Below are 18,433 nucleotides of genomic sequence, written 5' to 3'. Positions count from 1 at the left end.
GGAAGCTGGCGTGGTGGCACATGCCCTTAATCCCAGAGCTCGGGAGGCAGGGGTAGGAGGATCGCTATGAGTTTGAGGCCACCCTGAGACTACAGAGTGAATTTCAGGTCAGCCTGAGCTAGTGTGAGACCCTACCTTGAAAAACCAAAAAAATTAAATATATATATATACATACATATATAAAATCTCCCATGGTAATACCCTCCCTCTCCCCAAAAATGCTATATTGGGAACCAGAAATCAAGGTAAAATTTGGAGGGAGGGTTGAGACAGGGTCTTACTCTGTAGCTCAGGCTAAAGTAAAACTCACTATACAGACAAAGCTGGCCTCAAACTTTTGGTGGTTCTCTTGCCTCTCCCAATTACTGAGATTGCAGACATGTGCCACCATATATAGCAAGGTTTAATATTTAAAAGAAAAAGTTTAGGGCTGGGGGGTTGGCTTATTGTTAAAAGCACTTTCTTGCAAAACCTACTGACCTAGGGTTCAATTCCCCAATACCCAGGTGTGGTGGTTTGATTCAGGTGTCCCCCATAAACTTAGGTGTTCTGAATGCTAGGTTCCCAGCTAATGGAGATTTAGGAATTAACACCCCCTGGAGGCAGGGTATTGTTGGGGGCAGGCTTATGGGTATTATAGCCAGTGTCCCCTTGCAAGTGTTTGGCACACTCTCCTGTTGCTATTGTCTACCTTATGTTGGCCAGGGGGTGATGTCCACCTTTTGCTCGTGCCATCATTTACCCCTGCCATCATGGAGCTTGCCCTCAAGTCTGCCAAAATAAACCTTTTTTTCCCCACAAGCTTCTCTTGGTCGGGTGATTACTTCTAGCAATGAGAGCCTGACTGCAACATCACATAAAGCTGGATGGACATTTGTTTGTAGCAGCAAGAAACCCTGGTATGCCCACCCCCCCATGTGCAAATGAATAAATAACAAGTTATTATCTATAAAAGGGGGGTTGGAGAGATGGCTCAGTGATTAAAGGTGCTTGCTTGTGAAGCCTTATGGCCCTGGTTCAATTCCCTAGTACCCATTTAAACCCAGATGCCACAAAGTGGTACATGTGTCTGGAATTTCTTTGCAGTGGCAATAGTGCCCCTTCTCTCTCTTTCATAAATAAATAAAATATCCTTAGAAAAAGAGGAAGTTTAATTGTATCAGTAGCTCTTGTAGCTTTAAACACACAAACACACACAAACAATAAACGTATTTATTAAAAAAATATTTATTTTGTACACCTTCTTGGTAGCACAAGACTATTAACACTATATCTCACTGACTGTACAATAAATGTTCACATTTAAATAACAGGACAAGGTCAACATTTTCAATCACTGGGTCAGCTTTACAATTGCATGAAGTGCTTTTCAGCTGTAGAAATTTTAAAACTTTTTTTGAAAGGATAATTCCAGGTCTGAAAATAATTCAAGAACATCAAAACAGAAAGTCTTTCCAGAAGAACATAAATCTTACATGATAAAATGTCCATTTCTCTGGGCACAAATTAAATAATACAAATGTAAAATCTATATCCAGCCCACTCCACAATATTCACACTGTACTGAATGTAGTCTCTGGTGTCAAGGTGTTTGGAGGAGACCACCATATAAAAATTGGCTACACACATTTTTTCCAAAATTGGGTCTTCAAAGGGATAATAATCAGCCATCTCTTCAAATCCAAGTCCTTTTGAAATCTATTACCTTGGGATGAATGTGCCTGATCTTAAAGTGGAACTGTCTTCATTGTCACTTACATCTCTGGATGATGACACATAAGTTATAGTATTTATTTATTCCACGTAAAGAACAAAAAGGAGAGGAGAAACTTAGAAGAGAGAAAAATGAAAAGGCTCTTCAACAGTATTTTCCTCTGTAGATTTGAGAACTTAAAAATAGCTGGTATAAAATGAACATTCCATTCAGTGATTAGTTTTTATTTTAATCACTAGGTTATTCCTGAGATGGGGGGATACCTTGATAGTTCAAATTAAAAAGAACCCAACATGCCAAATTTAAGTTACAAAAACTAAACCTGGACCTTTGCGGAAGTCCAGTGTAATTCCTCACCCTAGCAAGCCTCTCTAGACTAGACTTTAGGGTATTTACAGTCATCACATGGTGGTGCTCTGGGAACCACACTATGTATTTGGGAACTCAGGATCAACATTTTCTTGAACTATTGTTTCCTGTTTATTGCCAAAGACATAGAGTCCATTTTCAGTTTCCACACAATTTTTAGACAACTTTCTCAAGTTCTCTTAATGCCCAAATTGCTAGACATAACTATCAAATAAGGTCTTAAAAATAAAGTATAATATCTACATATTAATAAAGTCAGTTCAAAAGAACTGCCTATTTGCCAAAAAGCCATGTGTACCATAAAGAAGCTACTATACTTCTTAATTCATAGAACCAGTTTTCACTCAGAAAGAAAAGTAAAAGAATTTGTTAACTTTATTTGAAATGAACTTAAATCTTTCTGATCTGGAGTGATAAAATCACTATACAGTAATTATTCTAAAAATGTATATAACAAAAGTTGTTAAAATACCTACTGACTTTTGAGATGTTTTATGGGTACAGTTGGGACATACAGTAAAAAGAAGGGAAATACTTTTCCCCACTGGATTCACAGCAACACGATTCCCAAACAGGAACACATAGTACACAGACCATTAGCAAAGCAAGTTGAGTCTCCTCTCCTAAGAGGGTAGTGTTCATTCAGATCCTTCAGTTACCTCATGAATTACAAACGGTCCCACATTGTTATTTTCCCCTAAGTGAGAAGTTGGTCATCTCACAAAAGTCTGGATGAGTTACAATATATTTAAAGTTAAAAATGGTTAGAAATAAGAAAGACCACCTTTCCATCCAACTTTAAAGAATGTTCATTTTAAGATAGCATTAAAAGTACTAAAATACACCGAATGCTGTGAACAAGGGTTCAATGTAGGGGTTGCAGTGGTAGCTCAGTGATGGAGTACCTGCCTAGCATGCACAAGGCCCTGGGTTTGACCCCTAGCAGTGGGGGAGGGGAGTTGTTAAAAATATGCCTAGTAAGAGCAAGTAGTTCATCCCTTACCAACAAATGGTAATAGAATTTCAGTTCGTCTGTCTCTTTGTCTGGGGGTGAGGCGTGTGTGTGTGTGTGTGTGTGTGTATACATATACATATACATATACATATACATACACACACACACACACACACACACACACACACACCTAGTACTTTTTCTTACAACCAGTATCTCCTTAAATACAACTACAACCAGAGACTAGGAGGCAAAGCGTTAATGCAGGGGTTTAAATTCTGCTGACTTTGAGGAACCTTTCCTTTTCTGGGATTGCAGGCGTGTGGAACACTAAAAGTAGGAACCATCATGTTCTGTCTGATTTGCCAAGGACAGCATCTGTGGAAAGTACTACCAAGTGCCCAAGGGGTTTTCCAAAATAGGAAAGTTTAAAACCCACCATCATGGTGGTACATACCTATAGTCCCAGCTACCTGGGAGGCTGAGGCAGGAAGATAACCTGAGGAGGCCAGGAGCTCACCTACACTGGGCAGCACAGCAAGACCCATATGGGTGGTAGGGCAAGAAAGAGAAGATAGGAGACAGGGGAGGAGTGAGAGATGACAGGAATCAGGAATAAGACAAATTTAGATGACAGAAAACCAGTGTCAAAATTTTGTCTCATTATTTTCACTTTTCCCCCACAAAAGCTGCCTTTGTTAAATTACTGAAAATTCAAATGCACAACATAAAGCAGTCCTGACCCAATTCACATCTATGAAATGGTCCTCCTTTGATGACAATTCTGTTCAATGACTATGGACTTAGTATATCCTTTGGTATGAACACAATATGCCGCTTAATATTATCACAACAAGAAAGTAAGACTTGTCAGTGTGCTTGAAATCCAGCTCAAGTGCAAGGCAAAATTGCTCCATCTTGAAATCTACTTTCCCCTGAAAGATCTACATTCCATGGCAGAAACCCCAAGGGCTTGAAGAGTCAATTTGGTAAAAATGACCTTGGCAAAATGACCCCTGTCATGTGTGTCAAAACTGTAGTTTCCCAACTCTGGAGTGAGCAATAAATGTTAAAGAAAGGCCGAGGCATCAGAAGCTTCAGTTCACGAGGGAGAAAAGCCATGATGTGAGAGCTTGCACCCAGCTGCAGGGAGAGCGCTAGGGCTTAGTGCTGTGCACCTCACTGCTTCCACTCCCATTGCTGGTGGTGATGTACTGTGTGGTCTGGGAGTCCAGGGAGTCGCTGTGTGCAGAAGGCTGAACCTGGACTGTACCAGAGAGGGCAGTTTGCTTTTCCTCCAATTCCGGTTGACTTTCTGATAATACATAATGACCCTAGGGTAGAAAGAAAAGATTCTTTAAATCTGGAGTCTGAAAGGGAGTAGAGAAGCAACTAGAAGAGAGAGGAGGAGAAGGAAAGAAGGGGAGAGGAAGAGGAAAGGTGAATATGCAAAAAAAAAAAAAAATGCTGCAAGGAACCAAATATGCAATATGAGAGATGCTTTACCTATGATCTCTAGGGAGGACAGATAAGTCACAGTAACCGACAACAAAGGTAATTCAAGGCAACACTAAGTAATATAATGAGGAACTTAAGCTATAGACATTTGCATCACGGTGACAATCTCCTTGGTAAAAAAGTAGTCATTTGTAGATTGCACCTATGAATTTAGAGATATAGGAAAAATGCTGTCTGTTAATCAAATATTAAGATTTATACAAAATAAGTCAAATAAATGACACAGTCTTCTTCAAGAGGCAGATTGGGGAGCTGGAGAAATGGCTTAGAGATTAAAGTCACTTTCTTTAAAATTTATTTATTTATTTATTTGAGAGAGAGAGAGAGAGAAAGAGAGAATAGGTACACCAGGGTCTCCAGCTATTGCGAACGAACTCCGGACACATGCACCCCTTTATGCATCTGGCTTATGTGGGTCCTGGAGAATCAAACCAGGATCCTTTGGCTTTGCAGGCAAGTGTCTGAATCGATAAGCCATCTCTCCAGCCCTAAGGGCACTTTCTTATAAAGCCTGATGGCCTGATTTGATTCCCCAGTACCTGTGGAAGGCCAGATGCACAAAGTGGCACATACGTCTAGAATTTGTTTGCAGTGATAGGAGGCTCTGATGTATCTGTACTAGAGTGCTCTCTGTATCCTGCCTCTCTCTCTCTCTCAAATAATTTTGTTTTTTTTTAAACATTTTATTTTTATTTATTTGACAGAGAAAGAGGGAGAGGGAGAGGGAGAGGGAGAGGGAGAGGGAGAGGGAGAGGGAGAGAGAGAGAGAGAGAGAGAGAGAGAGAGAGAGAGAGAGAGAGAGAGAATGAGAATGAGAATGAGAATGAGAATGAATATGGGAACGCCAGGGCCTCCAGCCATTACAAATGCACTCCAGACGCGTGTGCCCCCTTGTGCATCTGGCTAACGTGGGTCCTGGGGGAATCGAACCTGGGTTCTTTGGCTTTGCAGGCAAGTGCCTTAACCACAATGCCATCCTCCAGCCCAATATTGTTTGCTTTGTCTTTTGTTTTTTGAGGTAAGGTCTCACTCTAGCTCAGGCTGACCTGGAATTCACTATGTAGTCTCAGGGTGGCCTTGATCTCATGTCAATCCTCCTACCTCTGCCTCCCAAATGCTGAGATTAAAGGCTTGTAGTACCATGCGTGGCTTCAAAAATTTTTTTAAATTTATTTTTATTTATTTATTTGAGAGTGAGAGAGAGAGAGAGAGAGAGGGAGAGAGAATGGGCGCGCCAGGGCCTCCAGCCACTGCAAACGAACTCCAGATACATGTGCCCCCTTGCACATCTGGCTAACGTCAGTCCTGGGGAATTGAGCCTCAAACTGGGGTCCTTAGGCTTCACAGGCAAGCGTTTAACTGCTAAGCCATCTCTCTAGCCCTCAAATAAATTTTTAAAAAATTAAAAAAGAGATAGATTGAGCTGGAGAGATGGTTTAGCAGTTAAGACGCTTGCTTACAAAGCAAAAAGACCCAGGTCAATTCTCCAGGTTCCATGTAAGCCAGATGCACATGTGGCGCATGCGGGTTTGTTTGTTCTAGAGTTTGTTTGCAGTGGCTAGACACCCTGGTAGGCCCATTGTCACTCTGTCTCTCTCTCTCCCCCTGTCTCTAATTTAAAAAAAAAAAAAAGATCTGGGCCTGATGGTGCATGCCTTTAATCCCAGCACTTGGGAGGCAGATGTAGGAAGATCACCATGAGTTGAGGCCACCCTGAGACTACATAGTGAGTTCCAGGTCAGCCTGGGCTACAGTGAAACCCTGCTTCAAAACAATAAAAAATAGCTGGGCATGGTGGTACATGCCTTTAATCCCAGTACTCGGGAGGCAGAGGTAGGAGAATTGCCATGAGTTCAATGCCACCCTGAGACTATGTAGTAAATTTCAGTCCAGCCTGGGCTACAGTGAGACCCAAAAAATTAAAAAAAAAAAAAAAAAAAAAGAGACAGAGAGCCGGCAGATCTTCAAAAATCAATGATTCCCACATATTTAAATTTCAAAGACCAATAAAATTAAAAACAATACTGAGTTATTACAAAATTCTAAATAAAAAAGCACTTAAAATATGCTACCCTCTCTTTAATAAATATATACTTAGAATTAACAACAACGAATAAAAAGGGCCAGGTGTGATGGCACATGCCTTTAATCCCAGCACTTGAGAGGCAGAGGTAGGAGGATTGCTGTGAGTTTGAGGCCAGCCTGAGAATGCACAGCAAATTTCACGTCAGCCTCAGCTAAAGCAAGACCCTACTCTGAAAAACCAACATTGATAAATAAAGTAATTAAAAATATGCTACCTCAATTAGATATATATTTATACTAAAGAGTTTAGGAAGGGACTGGGGTGAAGCCTAGTGGTAGAGCACTTGCTTGTCATGCATGAAGCTGCGGATTTAACTGGCAGTGAAACATACACACAGATGGGTGGGGGAGGCACAGGAGCAGTACAATCTTAAAGTCTCTTACACTGAAAAAAATTAGGAGAACTTTCATATTGCCTTCATTTTCTTCCTCGTTTTTCTTCTGGTAATTAGAACTCATAAGCAGAGAAGATAACCTTTTTTTGTTTATTTGTTTTGAGGTAGGGTTTCACTCTAGCCCAGGCTAATCTGGAATTCACCATATAGTCTCAGGGTAGCCTTGAACTCACAGCTATCATACCTCTGCCTCCCAAGTGTTGGGATTAAATGCATGCACCACCATGCCCGGCCTTATTTTTTCTTTTTTTTCCAAGATAGGTTTTCATGTAGCCCAGGATGGTTTCAAACTTACTATATTATAGACCTTGAACTTCTGATCTTCCTGCTTCCACCTCCCAAATGCTGAGATTATAGGTGTGCACCACCACACTAATTTATGTTAAATTTTAAAGAAAAGGATATGCCAGCCAGAAAGAGGAATTGGTCTTCCAAGAAGATTCTACAATTTGGATAGGTATCTCCTAAATGCCCATGTGTTGAAGGCTTGGCCCCCACTTTGGCACTATTGGGAGGCAGTGGAACCTTTAGCTAGTGGGAGACCACTTACGTCATTGAAGGCATACCCTGAATGAGATTCTTGGCCCTTTCCTCTTTCTGTCTCTTTCAGCCTAAAGAGGTGAGCGGTATGCTCTGCCATGCACTCCCACCATCATATGTACCTCGACAGAAGCCCAAAGCAATAGCACACCATTGTGGACATCAACCTCTAAAGCCAAGACCTGAATAAACTTTTTTTGTAAATATTTTTAAAATATTTCTTTTAATTTATTTGAGACAGAGAGAGGGGTGCAGCGTTGGTGGTACAGTGGTGAGACAGAGAGAGATAGCATGTGAGAATGGGCACTCCATGGCCTCTAGCCACCACAAACGAACTCCAGATGCATGCACCACCTTGTGCATCTGGCTTATGTGGGATCTGGAGACTCAAACCTGGGTCCTTAGGCTTTGCAGGTAAACGCCTTAACCATTAAGCCATCTCTCCAGCCCTAAAAAAGTCTTTTTGAAAAATTATTTATTTATTTGAGAGAGAGAGAAGAAGGGGGGGGGGAGAGAGGGAGGGAGAGAGAGAGAGAGAGAGGGAGAAAGAGAGATTGTGAGGGAGGTAAAGAGGGAGGGAGAAAATGGGCATGCTAGGGCCTCTAGCTAGTTAAGGGAACTCCAGACGCATGCACCATCTTGTGCATCTGGCCTATGTGGGTCCTGGGGAATCAAATCTGGGTCCTTGGGCTTTGTAGGTAAGTGTCTTAATCACTAAGCCATCTCTCCAGCCCTTAACATATTTTTTATTATAATTATAGATAATAAACCATAATTCCCTTTCCTCCCCTACTTTCCCTTCACAAAGCCACTCTCCAGCATATCCCCTCACCCTCTCAATTAGTCTCTCTTTTATTTTGGTGTCATCCTTTCCTCCTATTATAAGGATCTTGTGTATGTGTTTTTTAAAAAATATTTATTTATTTTTGAGAGAGAGAGAGACAGAGACAGAGACAAAAAGAAAGGTAGAGAGAGAGAGAGAGAATGGGCGCACCAGGGCCTCCAGCCACTGCAAATGAACTCCAGATGCACGTACCACTTTGTGCATCTGGCTTATGTGGGTTCTAGGGAATCAAACCTGGATCTTAGACTTCATAGGCAAGCACCTTAACCATAAAGCAATCTCTTCAGCCCAAACCTTTGCTTTTGTATGGTAATTGTCTCAGGATATTTTATAATAACAGGAAATTGTAGAGGAAAACTCAGGCAATCTTTTTAAGCCTGTCCAAAAATAAGAATAAAGAGCTAAATATCCATTTGATCCATGCTGGGCCCTATGTCCTGGATCCTTGCCCCCAAGCAGCTCTCTGTTTGTGATTTGCTTCTCATGTGCTTCCTCCTCTGGTAAGGAGGTGGCTGTTTCTCAGCCTAGGATCTTAATCCCAACCAACTCCACTATACCCAGGTGGAGATTAGAGGACATCCTAAGGGTGCTTATCCACTCCTTCTACTCAGCTTGAAACAGGGTCTCCTGTGTTGTTTACCATACCTGCACCCCCACCACATGTGCACCCACCTAGCTGGCAGTGAGCTTCTGGATTCTCTTGGCTACAACAATTTTTGCATGGGGATTTAAGTGGAAGCTGGGGAGTTGAACTCAGGCCAGCAAGCTTGAAAGCAAGTTCCTATAACTGCTGAGCCATCTTCCCGGCTCCAAGAGTATTTTTCTTTTCTTTTCTTTCCTTTTTAAAAAACTTTTATTTATTTAATTGAGAAAGAGATGGATGGAGGGAGAAAGGGAGAGAAAAAGGCAGAGAGAGAGAGACAGAGAGGGAGGAAGAATGGGCAAACCAGGGCCTCCAGCCACTGCATACTGCATGGGTTCTGGTGAATTGAACCAGGGTCCTTGGGCTTCACAGGCAAACGCCTTAAGCTCTAAGCCATCTCTCCAGCCCAAGAGTATTTTTCTTAATTTATGGGCTCTGTTGTCTTATAATTTATAGGTAAGCTAGCATAAACCCATGAAGATAAAATCATAGGTAGCAGACACAATCAATATTATACCTGCCCAAGTTAAATATGATCACTTATGGTAATGCTTTTCTCCTTGAGTGAATTATTTACATTGTTCTGTAGTAGCTGGCATGCATGGTAGCTCATGACCACAACTCCAGCACCCAGAAGGCTGAGGCAGGAGGGTCACCACAAGTTTCAGGTCAACATGGGCTACACAGCAGGACTCTGTCTCAAAAAAAAAAAAAAAAAAAAAAAAAAGCCCACCATTAGTGATTCATTATATTATTCTCTCCCAGGTAAGCATTATTAATTTTGAGGATTCATATTTCCAAAAGTACACAAGAGGACAAGAATAAGGGCAGATATAGTTATGAGAGGAACATATATTCATTAAGCACTTGCTATGGTCTGATCTCCTAATCAAGACATTGAGGATAAAGCAGTAAAGACACAGCCTTTAAATCAACTGCTGTGAAACAACAACAAAACCAGTATAAACCAATCAATAAAAAAAATAAAATTTCAGGGCTGCAGAGATGGCTCAGTAGTTAAGGCACTTACCAGCAAAGCCTAAAGACCTGGGGTTTGATTCTCCAGTACTCACATAAAGCCAGATGCATAAAGTGGCACATGCATCTGGAATTCATCTGCAGTGGCTGGAGGCCCTAGCATACCCATTCTTTGTTTCCCTTCTACTGTTCTACTTGCAAATAAATGAATAAAAATATTTTGGGGCTGGAGAGATGGCTCAGTAGTTAAGGCTCATGCCTGTGAAGGCTATGGACCCTGGTTTGATTCTCTAGGTCCCATGTAAGCAGATGCACAAAGTGGCACATGTGTCTGGAGTTCGTTTGCAGTGACTAGAAGCCCTGGCATACCCATTCTCACTCTCTCTGGCTGTAATAAATAAAATCTTAGAAAATAAAAAAAAAATTAAATTAAAAAAATAAAAATTTGAGCCAGGCATGGTGGCATATGCCTTTAATCCCAGCACTTGGGAGGCAGAGGTAGGAGGAACACAGAGAATTTGAGGCCACCCTGAGATGACATAGTGAATTCCAGGTCAGCCTAAGCTAGAATGTGACCCTACCTCAAAAACCCAAAATAATAATAACACAAATAATAATTTAAAAAATATAAATTAATAAAAATTCACCAGGCATGGTGGTACAAACCTTTCATCCCAGTACTTGGAAGGCAGAGGTAGGAGGATTACCATGAATTTGAGGCCAGCCTAAGACTACATAGTAAATTCCAGGTCAATCTGGGCTATAGTGAAAAACAAAAAATAAAAAATAAAAATAAAAATAGGGCTAGAAAGATGGCTTAGTGATTAAGGCACTTGCCTGTCTAGCCTAAGGACCTAGGTTTGATCCCCAGAACACATGTAAGCTAGATGCATATGGTGGCACATACATCTGGAATTTGTTTGTAGTAGTTAGAGGCCCTGGTATGCCCATTCTCTCTAATAAATAAAATAAAAATAGAATAAAAAAATTAGGTCTGGGGAGATGGTCCAGTAAAGCATTTGTATGCAAAACCTGTCAGCCCAGGCTCAATTCCCCAGTACCCATGGGAAGCCAGATGCACAAAGTGGTCCATGTGCCTGGAGTTTGTTTGCAGCTTCAAGAGGCACTGGGATGTCCATTATCAGTCAGTTTCTCATAAAGAAAGAAAGAGAGAGAAAGGGAGAAGGGGGAGTATCAGGGAGGTAGTTCAGTAGCACAGCACATACTCAGCATGCACAGTCCTGGGTTTCATCCCCAGCACTGTCAAGAAAAGAGAAGAGGGCTGGAGAGATGGTTTAGCAGTTAAGGCATTTGCCTGTGAAACCTAACGACCCAGGTTTGATTCTCCAGGATCCACATAAGCCACATGCACAAGGTGGCACATGTGTCTGGAGTTCATTTGCAGTGGCTAGAAGCCCTGGTCTGCCCATTCTCTATCTGCCTCTCTCTCTCTCTTCTCTTTCTCTCAAATAAGTAAATAAAATATTTGAAAAAGAAAAGAAAGGGCTGGAGGGATGGCTTAGAGGTTCAGGAGTTTGCCTGCAAAGCCAAAGACACATGTTAGTCAGATGCACAAGGTGGTGCATGTGTCTGGAGTTCATTTGCAGAGAATGGAGGCCCTGGCACACCCATTCTCTCCCTCTCTCTTTCTGTCAAATAAATAAATAAAAATATATTAAAAAAAAAAAAAGAAAAGAGAGGAGGAGAGGGAGCATGGGGGGGGAGGGAAGGAGTAAAGGGGAGACACTCTGACAAAAGCCATAACACAGCATAGTCAAGATAGCTTACCGTAGTCACAGCTTTTGCTTGGCCAGCAGTAACAGGAGTTGCCACACCACTGTCTGTTATAACAAACTGACCTGGGGGAAGTGTCATCATTTGAATCTCAGATGCTAAAATGAGGAAATAAACAATGTTCAGTGGTCTCAAATTTTATACAAATTCTAGAAACAAAATTTCTTTATTTATATTATGGGGTTACATCCCAATAAACACATCAAAGGTTGAAAATACAGTAAATTAAAAATGCATTTAATACATCTGTCCAGTCAAATATAGTTTAGCCAGACCAACTCAGATATGCAACTGGGCAAAACCATCAACCCATAGCCTGACTACCTGATAGAAATTACTGAATAATACTGTATTGAATAATACTGTATTGAAAGTGAAGTATGATGGGCAGGGCATGGTGGCACACGCCTTTAATCCCAGCACTCGGGAGGCAGAGGTAGGGGGATTGCCATGAGTTTGAGGCCACCCTGACACTACATAGTGAATTCCAGGTCAGCCTGGACAACAGCGAGACACCACCTTAAAAAAAAAGGAAGAAAGTGAAGTATGATGGTTTCCACCTATAGGCAAATTACTTAAGAGGCTGAGACAGGAGGATCACTGAAGCCTGGGAAAGGTTCAAGGGGTAGGTGAATTGTCTAGCCCAGTCTGGCAGCATAGTGAGACTCCATCTCAAAACCAAACATCTAAAAACAAAAATAAAAGCAAGAATGGTTGTATGATTATCTTTTGCACATCATAAAGTCAAAAATCTGATGCAGAAGCTCCTAAATAGAGCTGGTGGCACAGGCCTGTAATCCAAATACTCAGGAGGCCAAAGCAGAAGGATCACAACTTTTCTTTTTCTTTTTTTTTTGAGGTAGGGTCTCACTGTAGCTCAGGCTGACCTGGAATTCACTATGTAGTCTCGGGTGGCTTTGAATTCTCTGTGATCCTCTTACCTCAGCCTCTCGAGTGCTGGGATTAAAGGTATGCACCACCACTACTGGCTTATACCTTTTTTTTTTTTTAAGGCAGTGATGTATGTATGCAAGGCTGGCCTTGAACTTGCTATATAGCCAAGAATTCCTTTGATCCTCTTGCTTCCACTTCTCTAGTACTAGGATTATAGGCATATGCCACCACTGTCCAGTTTATGTTGTGCTGGGGATCAAACTCAGAGCTTTATGCAAGCATGGCAAACACTCTACTCACTGCGCTACATCCCCAAAAAGGGCAAAAATAAAATTAAAACTCCGAAGTCAAACTATCCTAATTTTGGAACTATCCATACCTATCAGTGACCACATTTCCACTGAGATATTCCCAAAGTTTTGCTGAAAGAGTCTTATGATGTGATAGCTTCTTGACAGAATGAGTGGATCTCTGACAAGAATGGATTACATGAGAAGAGGCTAGTACAGAGTGAGAAATATCAGAAGCAACTCCTGCCTCCCTACTCAAATGTGACTTCTAAATAGTCACAAATATAAACATTCAGTCTTTTATTTTTAAATTTTGGATTTTTTGAGGTAGAGTCTCAGTCTAATACCCAGGCTAACCTGGAACTCACTCTGTAATCTCAGGCTGGCCTAAAACTCATAGTGATCATCCTACCTCTCTGCCTTTTGAGTGCTGGGATTAAAGGCGAGCACCACCACGCCCAGCTCATGCAATCATTTATTTTTATTTATTTGAGAGTGACAGATAGAGAGAGAAAGAGGCAGATAGAGAATGGGTGTGCCAGGGCTTCCAGCCACTGCAAATAAACTCCAGATGCATGTGCCACCTGTGCATCTGGCTTACGTAGGTCCTGGGGAATTATGCCTCAAACTGGGGTCCTTAGGCTTCATAGGCAAGCACTTAACAGGTAAGCCATCTCTCCAGCCCCACATTCAATCATTTTTTAAACCTTGAAATATAAAAGGTTCAAAAAAGATTTACCTTTTGGTTTTTTATAATCAGACTGAATTCAAATCACAACTATATGCAAATTGAACTTTATTTTACTACCAGTGTTACCAAGGCAAATTAGTAACAAAGTTTCCCCTAGCACCATGTAGGTAGTCTCTAAACACTACTGTCTACTAAGAGGAATGAGGAATTCTGACAAAGTAAATAATGGAGCTAAGGAGTAAATAGCAATGGTTTCTAACATCACAAAAAGAAAGATAGCCAAACATCATATGCCTTCATGGTGGAAGCAGCCCATACCAAATATGAGTATCTTGGGGAGAAAGAACTGAACTTGACTGTGACCAAGACTCTAATTCTAATTGCCAGGCTATAAGCAGAAGAAAATATGTTAAGTGATAACATGAGGATGCCAGCACCCAAATCCAGAATGTAGAAACTATAGGACAAATGACCCAGCTTCCTCAACATAGAAAGTTCAGCTTAAGGTGAAGACATAGCAAAAGAAGCTCAGAAGATAATGTATGGCCCTTGTTCGGGTCACAATTTGAACACATAACTTACAAAACCATCTCAGATAATCACAGAAATATCAGCACTAACTGGACATTGGAAACATATTTTTAGATGTGATATTATAACAAATCTGTATTTTTGAAAAATGGTCTTTTAGACAAGGGATGAAACTCAGGCATATACTTAGCATGTGCAAGGTCCTGGATTTGATCCCTAGCAACAAGTCATTTTATTTATTTATTTATTTATTTATTATTTATTTATTTATTTTTGTTGTTGAGATGAGGTCTCATGTAGCCCAATCTGGCTTCAAACTCATTATATAGTATTAACTCCTGACACTTCTGCTTCTACTTCTCAAGTGCTGGGATTATTGGTATGTACCACCACACCATGCTTGGCCTTTTTATTTTAGATACATATTAAAATGCTTATGGACAAAATGATAGGATGGACAAGATGACAGGATGGAGACTTCTGGTCAAGATGGCAACCGTCTAACCGTGCCGCACCTTCCTGGGAAAGATAGACACAGATCCTAAGGAGAGAACCACCCCATCATACCTGAAAAGGGCCCCAGTAGAAACTAAGAATAATTGGGGAAACAAGTAAGGGTGCTGTTTTCTTGGTGAACCTGGTACCAGCACAAGGGTGAAGGAGATTGACACAGAGAACAATCAACTCCTATCAAATCAGATATCCAGAGACACAGAGGCCCCCAACACCTCATCACTGAAGCAGACCTAAAATGAACCCAACATGGCTCAGGGAAACTTGCAGAAGAGGGGGCAGAAAGAATGTCAGAGCCACATGTTGGGTCATGATACACAGAGACATTTCCTCCTACCCATAACTAAGGGCTAACCCCACAATGCACGACCCATATACTCCAACAAGGACGGGCCAGGGTGGCAGGGAGGAGGCTAACAATGGTACCAACTTCACTGTATTCACTGAGTACAAAACTAATTAATAAAAAAAAAAAAAAAGATAGGGTGGTTATTACCCAGTTGGCAGGTGGTAAGAGTGAAGGAGAAGAAAAGATTGGGCATGATTTTACAACTGTTAAAGCTGAATGAAGGGCATAGTAGGATCATTCTACTGTTCTCACTGTGCATGATTTTGGAAGTTTTCCTAATAAAGTATTTCAGTTCCAGGATCTTTCCTTCATGTTAGAATGCTAGCTCATGCTATTACTACCATGGGTGGCTCCATCACTCATTTTCTTTCATGGGAATTAAAATGAACATAAATACCAGTCTAGGACTGGAGAAATGGCTTAGCAGTTAATGCACTTGTCTTCAAAGCTAAAGGACCCAGGTTTAATTCTCCAGGACCCATGTGTGACAGATGCACATGGTGGTATATGTGTCTGGAGTTCATTTGCAATGGCTAGAGGCCTGGCATGCCCAATCTCTCTCTCCCTCAAATAAATAAGTTAAATAAATAAATACCAGTCTATTTTCCAGGATGTTATTGGTATTCACCATGAGTAAGAGAGTCTTTCCCTGACCAGAAACTGGATGGGTCCCAAAATAAACACTGATAGATGATCCACACGCCTTCCTTCCTTCTCAACCTCTAGTTCTCAGACTTCCTACCACCAAGGCCTAATACCTGGATTCCTAATCCTTCCCATGTTGTTGTAGTGATAAAGGTCTCATACTTTCCAGCTCATACCCAAGGTTTTCCAAACTGGAATGCCCTCTTGGCGGGAAAGGGGAAGCTCACAAGACTCAACAAGTTAAAAAAACTTACTAGGCTCGAAGTCATGACATTTACATGATTCAGGAAGCTCAAAAATTACAAGATTCACCAGATTCTACTTCAAGGTTAAAAAATAGGGACCAATCAGTGGGGAGAGGAAACTGGAGCTATAGGCTGGCAGGGGCTCTAGGGATGCAGCTTTTGTAAATCCTCACTCATGCTGTGGTGATAAAAATGCCTTTGTTACCCACACCACTGTAAATAATCCCTGCCCCAGTAAACTCATTGATTCACCAAGCCTTACTTGGGGGAACTATTTCTTTGGTCTGTTACTGGTGCCCCATCTTGGTGGATGAGACATTTGTTCACATCTCCGAGGAAACATTATGCCACACCAACAGATTTCTACAAACTTAGACCTCTAGCAGCCAACCTGCTCATGCTTCCAAAGCATGAATCTCACATGCAGTCACACATCTGCCTCTTCTACCAGATGATGATCACTTCCATTAGAGAGCACGTGGGATAGTTCAGAGTATAAGCTCTCCAGCCAGAGTTGTCCGGCTTACAAACACCATTACTAAAAATGGCTGACACTTCAGTCTAAAAATCTATTCTAAAGTTGATGAAATTAAGGCACATGACTAGAGACCCTCCCCCCCCCATGACCCTTTTTTCTTACAATAACCACGGAAGGAATTCCAGGCATTGGGGAGGTATGTGTGTTGTACAGAGGAATTCTGCTGCTGCTGGGGCTGCTGCACAGCCTGCGTTGGGGTGGAAGAACTGCCTTGCATATGGGAGGGGCTGAGCCCCTGTTGTGCCTGCTGAGCAGAGGGGCTTAATGGCTGCCCAGCTACCTAGGGAGAAAGAGAAAACAAAAGGAGAAAGCTAGTAACTTAATGCAAGCTTGTCTACAATAACAATACAAAAAGTAGAGAGAAAGGCAAGACACAAATCAAGGTCCCAATATAATAATACCATACTAGTTGTAGAAGATAATACATTTTTTTAAACTTTTTTAAATTCATTTTTTATTTATTTGAGAGCGACAGTCAGAGAGAGAAATGCGGGGGGGGGGGGGAGAATGGGCACGCCAGGGCCTCTAGCCACTGCAAACGAACTCCAGACGCGTGTGCCCCCTTGTGCATCTGGCTAATGTGGGTCCTGGTGAATAGAGCCTCAAACCAGTATCCTTAGGCTTCACAGGCAAGCGCTTAACCGCTAAGCCATTTCTCCAGCCCAATAATACATTCTTTGATATTTATTAACTCATGGCCTTGAAGCCTACATAGTTAATGGAGAAGTGTACCTGGGCAGATGATGGGGCTGCAGTGGTGGGCTCCGTGACCTGGATGTGTTGCACCTGAATGGCATGCTGCGTGAAGGTCTGAGGATCATGGAGTTGGCCAACATCCACAGTGGACTGCTGAGACTGGTGTGGGGAAGTGGCCTGGAGAAACACAAGACAGGCTGCAAACCAAATGCATATTGATTGAGATCAAAGGAAATCTTTTTGGACAAAAAGTTCACTGAAGGGCTGAAGAGATGCTTAGAGGTTGAGGTACTTTCCTGAAAAAACCTAAGGACCCACATTCAGTTCCCTGGGACCCACATAAGCCAGATGCACAAGATGATGCATGATTCTGGAGTTTGTTTGCAATGGCTGGAGGCCCTTGTGTGCCCATTCTCTCTCCCTCTCTGCCTCTTTATCTCTCTCAAATAAACAAATAAAAAGTTAAAAAGAAAAAAAAAAAAAGAGTAATACCTGGGCTGAAGAGATGGCTCAGCAGTTAAGTTGCTTGCCTATAAAGCCTAACAACCTAGAATCCACATAAAGTCAGATGTACAAAGTAGCCCATGCATTTGGAGTTTGTTTGTAATGACTAGAAGTCCTGGGATGCCCACATTTTTTTTCCTTTCTCTCTCCTTACAAATAAATAAAATAAAGTAAGTAAGTAAGTAAATAAATAATATCACTTGGGAGGCTGAGATAGGAGGATTGGATGAATTGGAGGCAAGCCAAGGCTTTGTAGCAATGCTTGTCTCAAAAATAAATAAATAGGACTGGAGAGATGGCTTAGTGGATAAGGCATTTGCTTGAAAAGCCAAATGATCCTGGTTCCATATTCCAGGACCCACGTAAGCCAGATGCACAAAGGGGCATATGCATCTGGAGTTTGTTTGTAGTTGTTGGAGGCCCTGGTATGCCCATTTTCTCCCTGTCTCTCTCAGCCTCTTTCTCTCTCTCAAATAAATAAAATATATTTTAAAAGAGAAAAATAAATAAATAACTAGTAGGGAGTGGTGGTGCATGTCTTTAATTCCAGCATTTGGGAGGCAGAGGTAGAAGGATCTCCATGAGTTTGAGACCCTCCTGAGATTACACAGTGAATTCCAGGTCAACATGGGCTAAAGTAAGAACCTACCTTGAAAAAACAAAAATAAATAAATAAATAAATAAACAACACCACAAAAAGCA

General features: G+C 41.5%; 1 protein-coding gene across 2 annotated transcripts in view; it reads right to left on the bottom strand.

Annotated features, from left to right (window-relative positions):
* Positions 1-1,258: 1,258 nt before the first annotated feature.
* Prdm10 (PR/SET domain 10) overlaps positions 1,259-18,433 on the bottom strand; it is a 150,386-nt gene continuing 133,211 nt past the window's right edge. For both annotated transcript variants that reach the window (XM_045145074.1, XM_045145075.1), the window contains 4 exons: positions 17,264-17,404; positions 16,634-16,811; positions 11,830-11,933; positions 1,259-4,372 (listed from right to left, as the gene is read on the bottom strand). In XM_045145074.1, the coding sequence (XP_045001009.1) occupies positions 4,196-4,372; positions 11,830-11,933; positions 16,634-16,811; positions 17,264-17,404 (600 nt within the window). In that variant the 3' untranslated portion in view covers positions 1,259-4,195. The remainder of the gene's footprint in view (positions 4,373-11,829; positions 11,934-16,633; positions 16,812-17,263; positions 17,405-18,433) is intronic.

The sequence above is a fragment of the Jaculus jaculus genome, chromosome 3 (genome assembly GCF_020740685.1).
Source record: "Jaculus jaculus isolate mJacJac1 chromosome 3, mJacJac1.mat.Y.cur, whole genome shotgun sequence".
Taxonomy (NCBI): domain Eukaryota; kingdom Metazoa; phylum Chordata; class Mammalia; order Rodentia; family Dipodidae; genus Jaculus; species Jaculus jaculus.
Note: the sequence above shows the minus strand (reverse complement) of the source record. Positions and strands in the feature narration are given on the sequence as shown.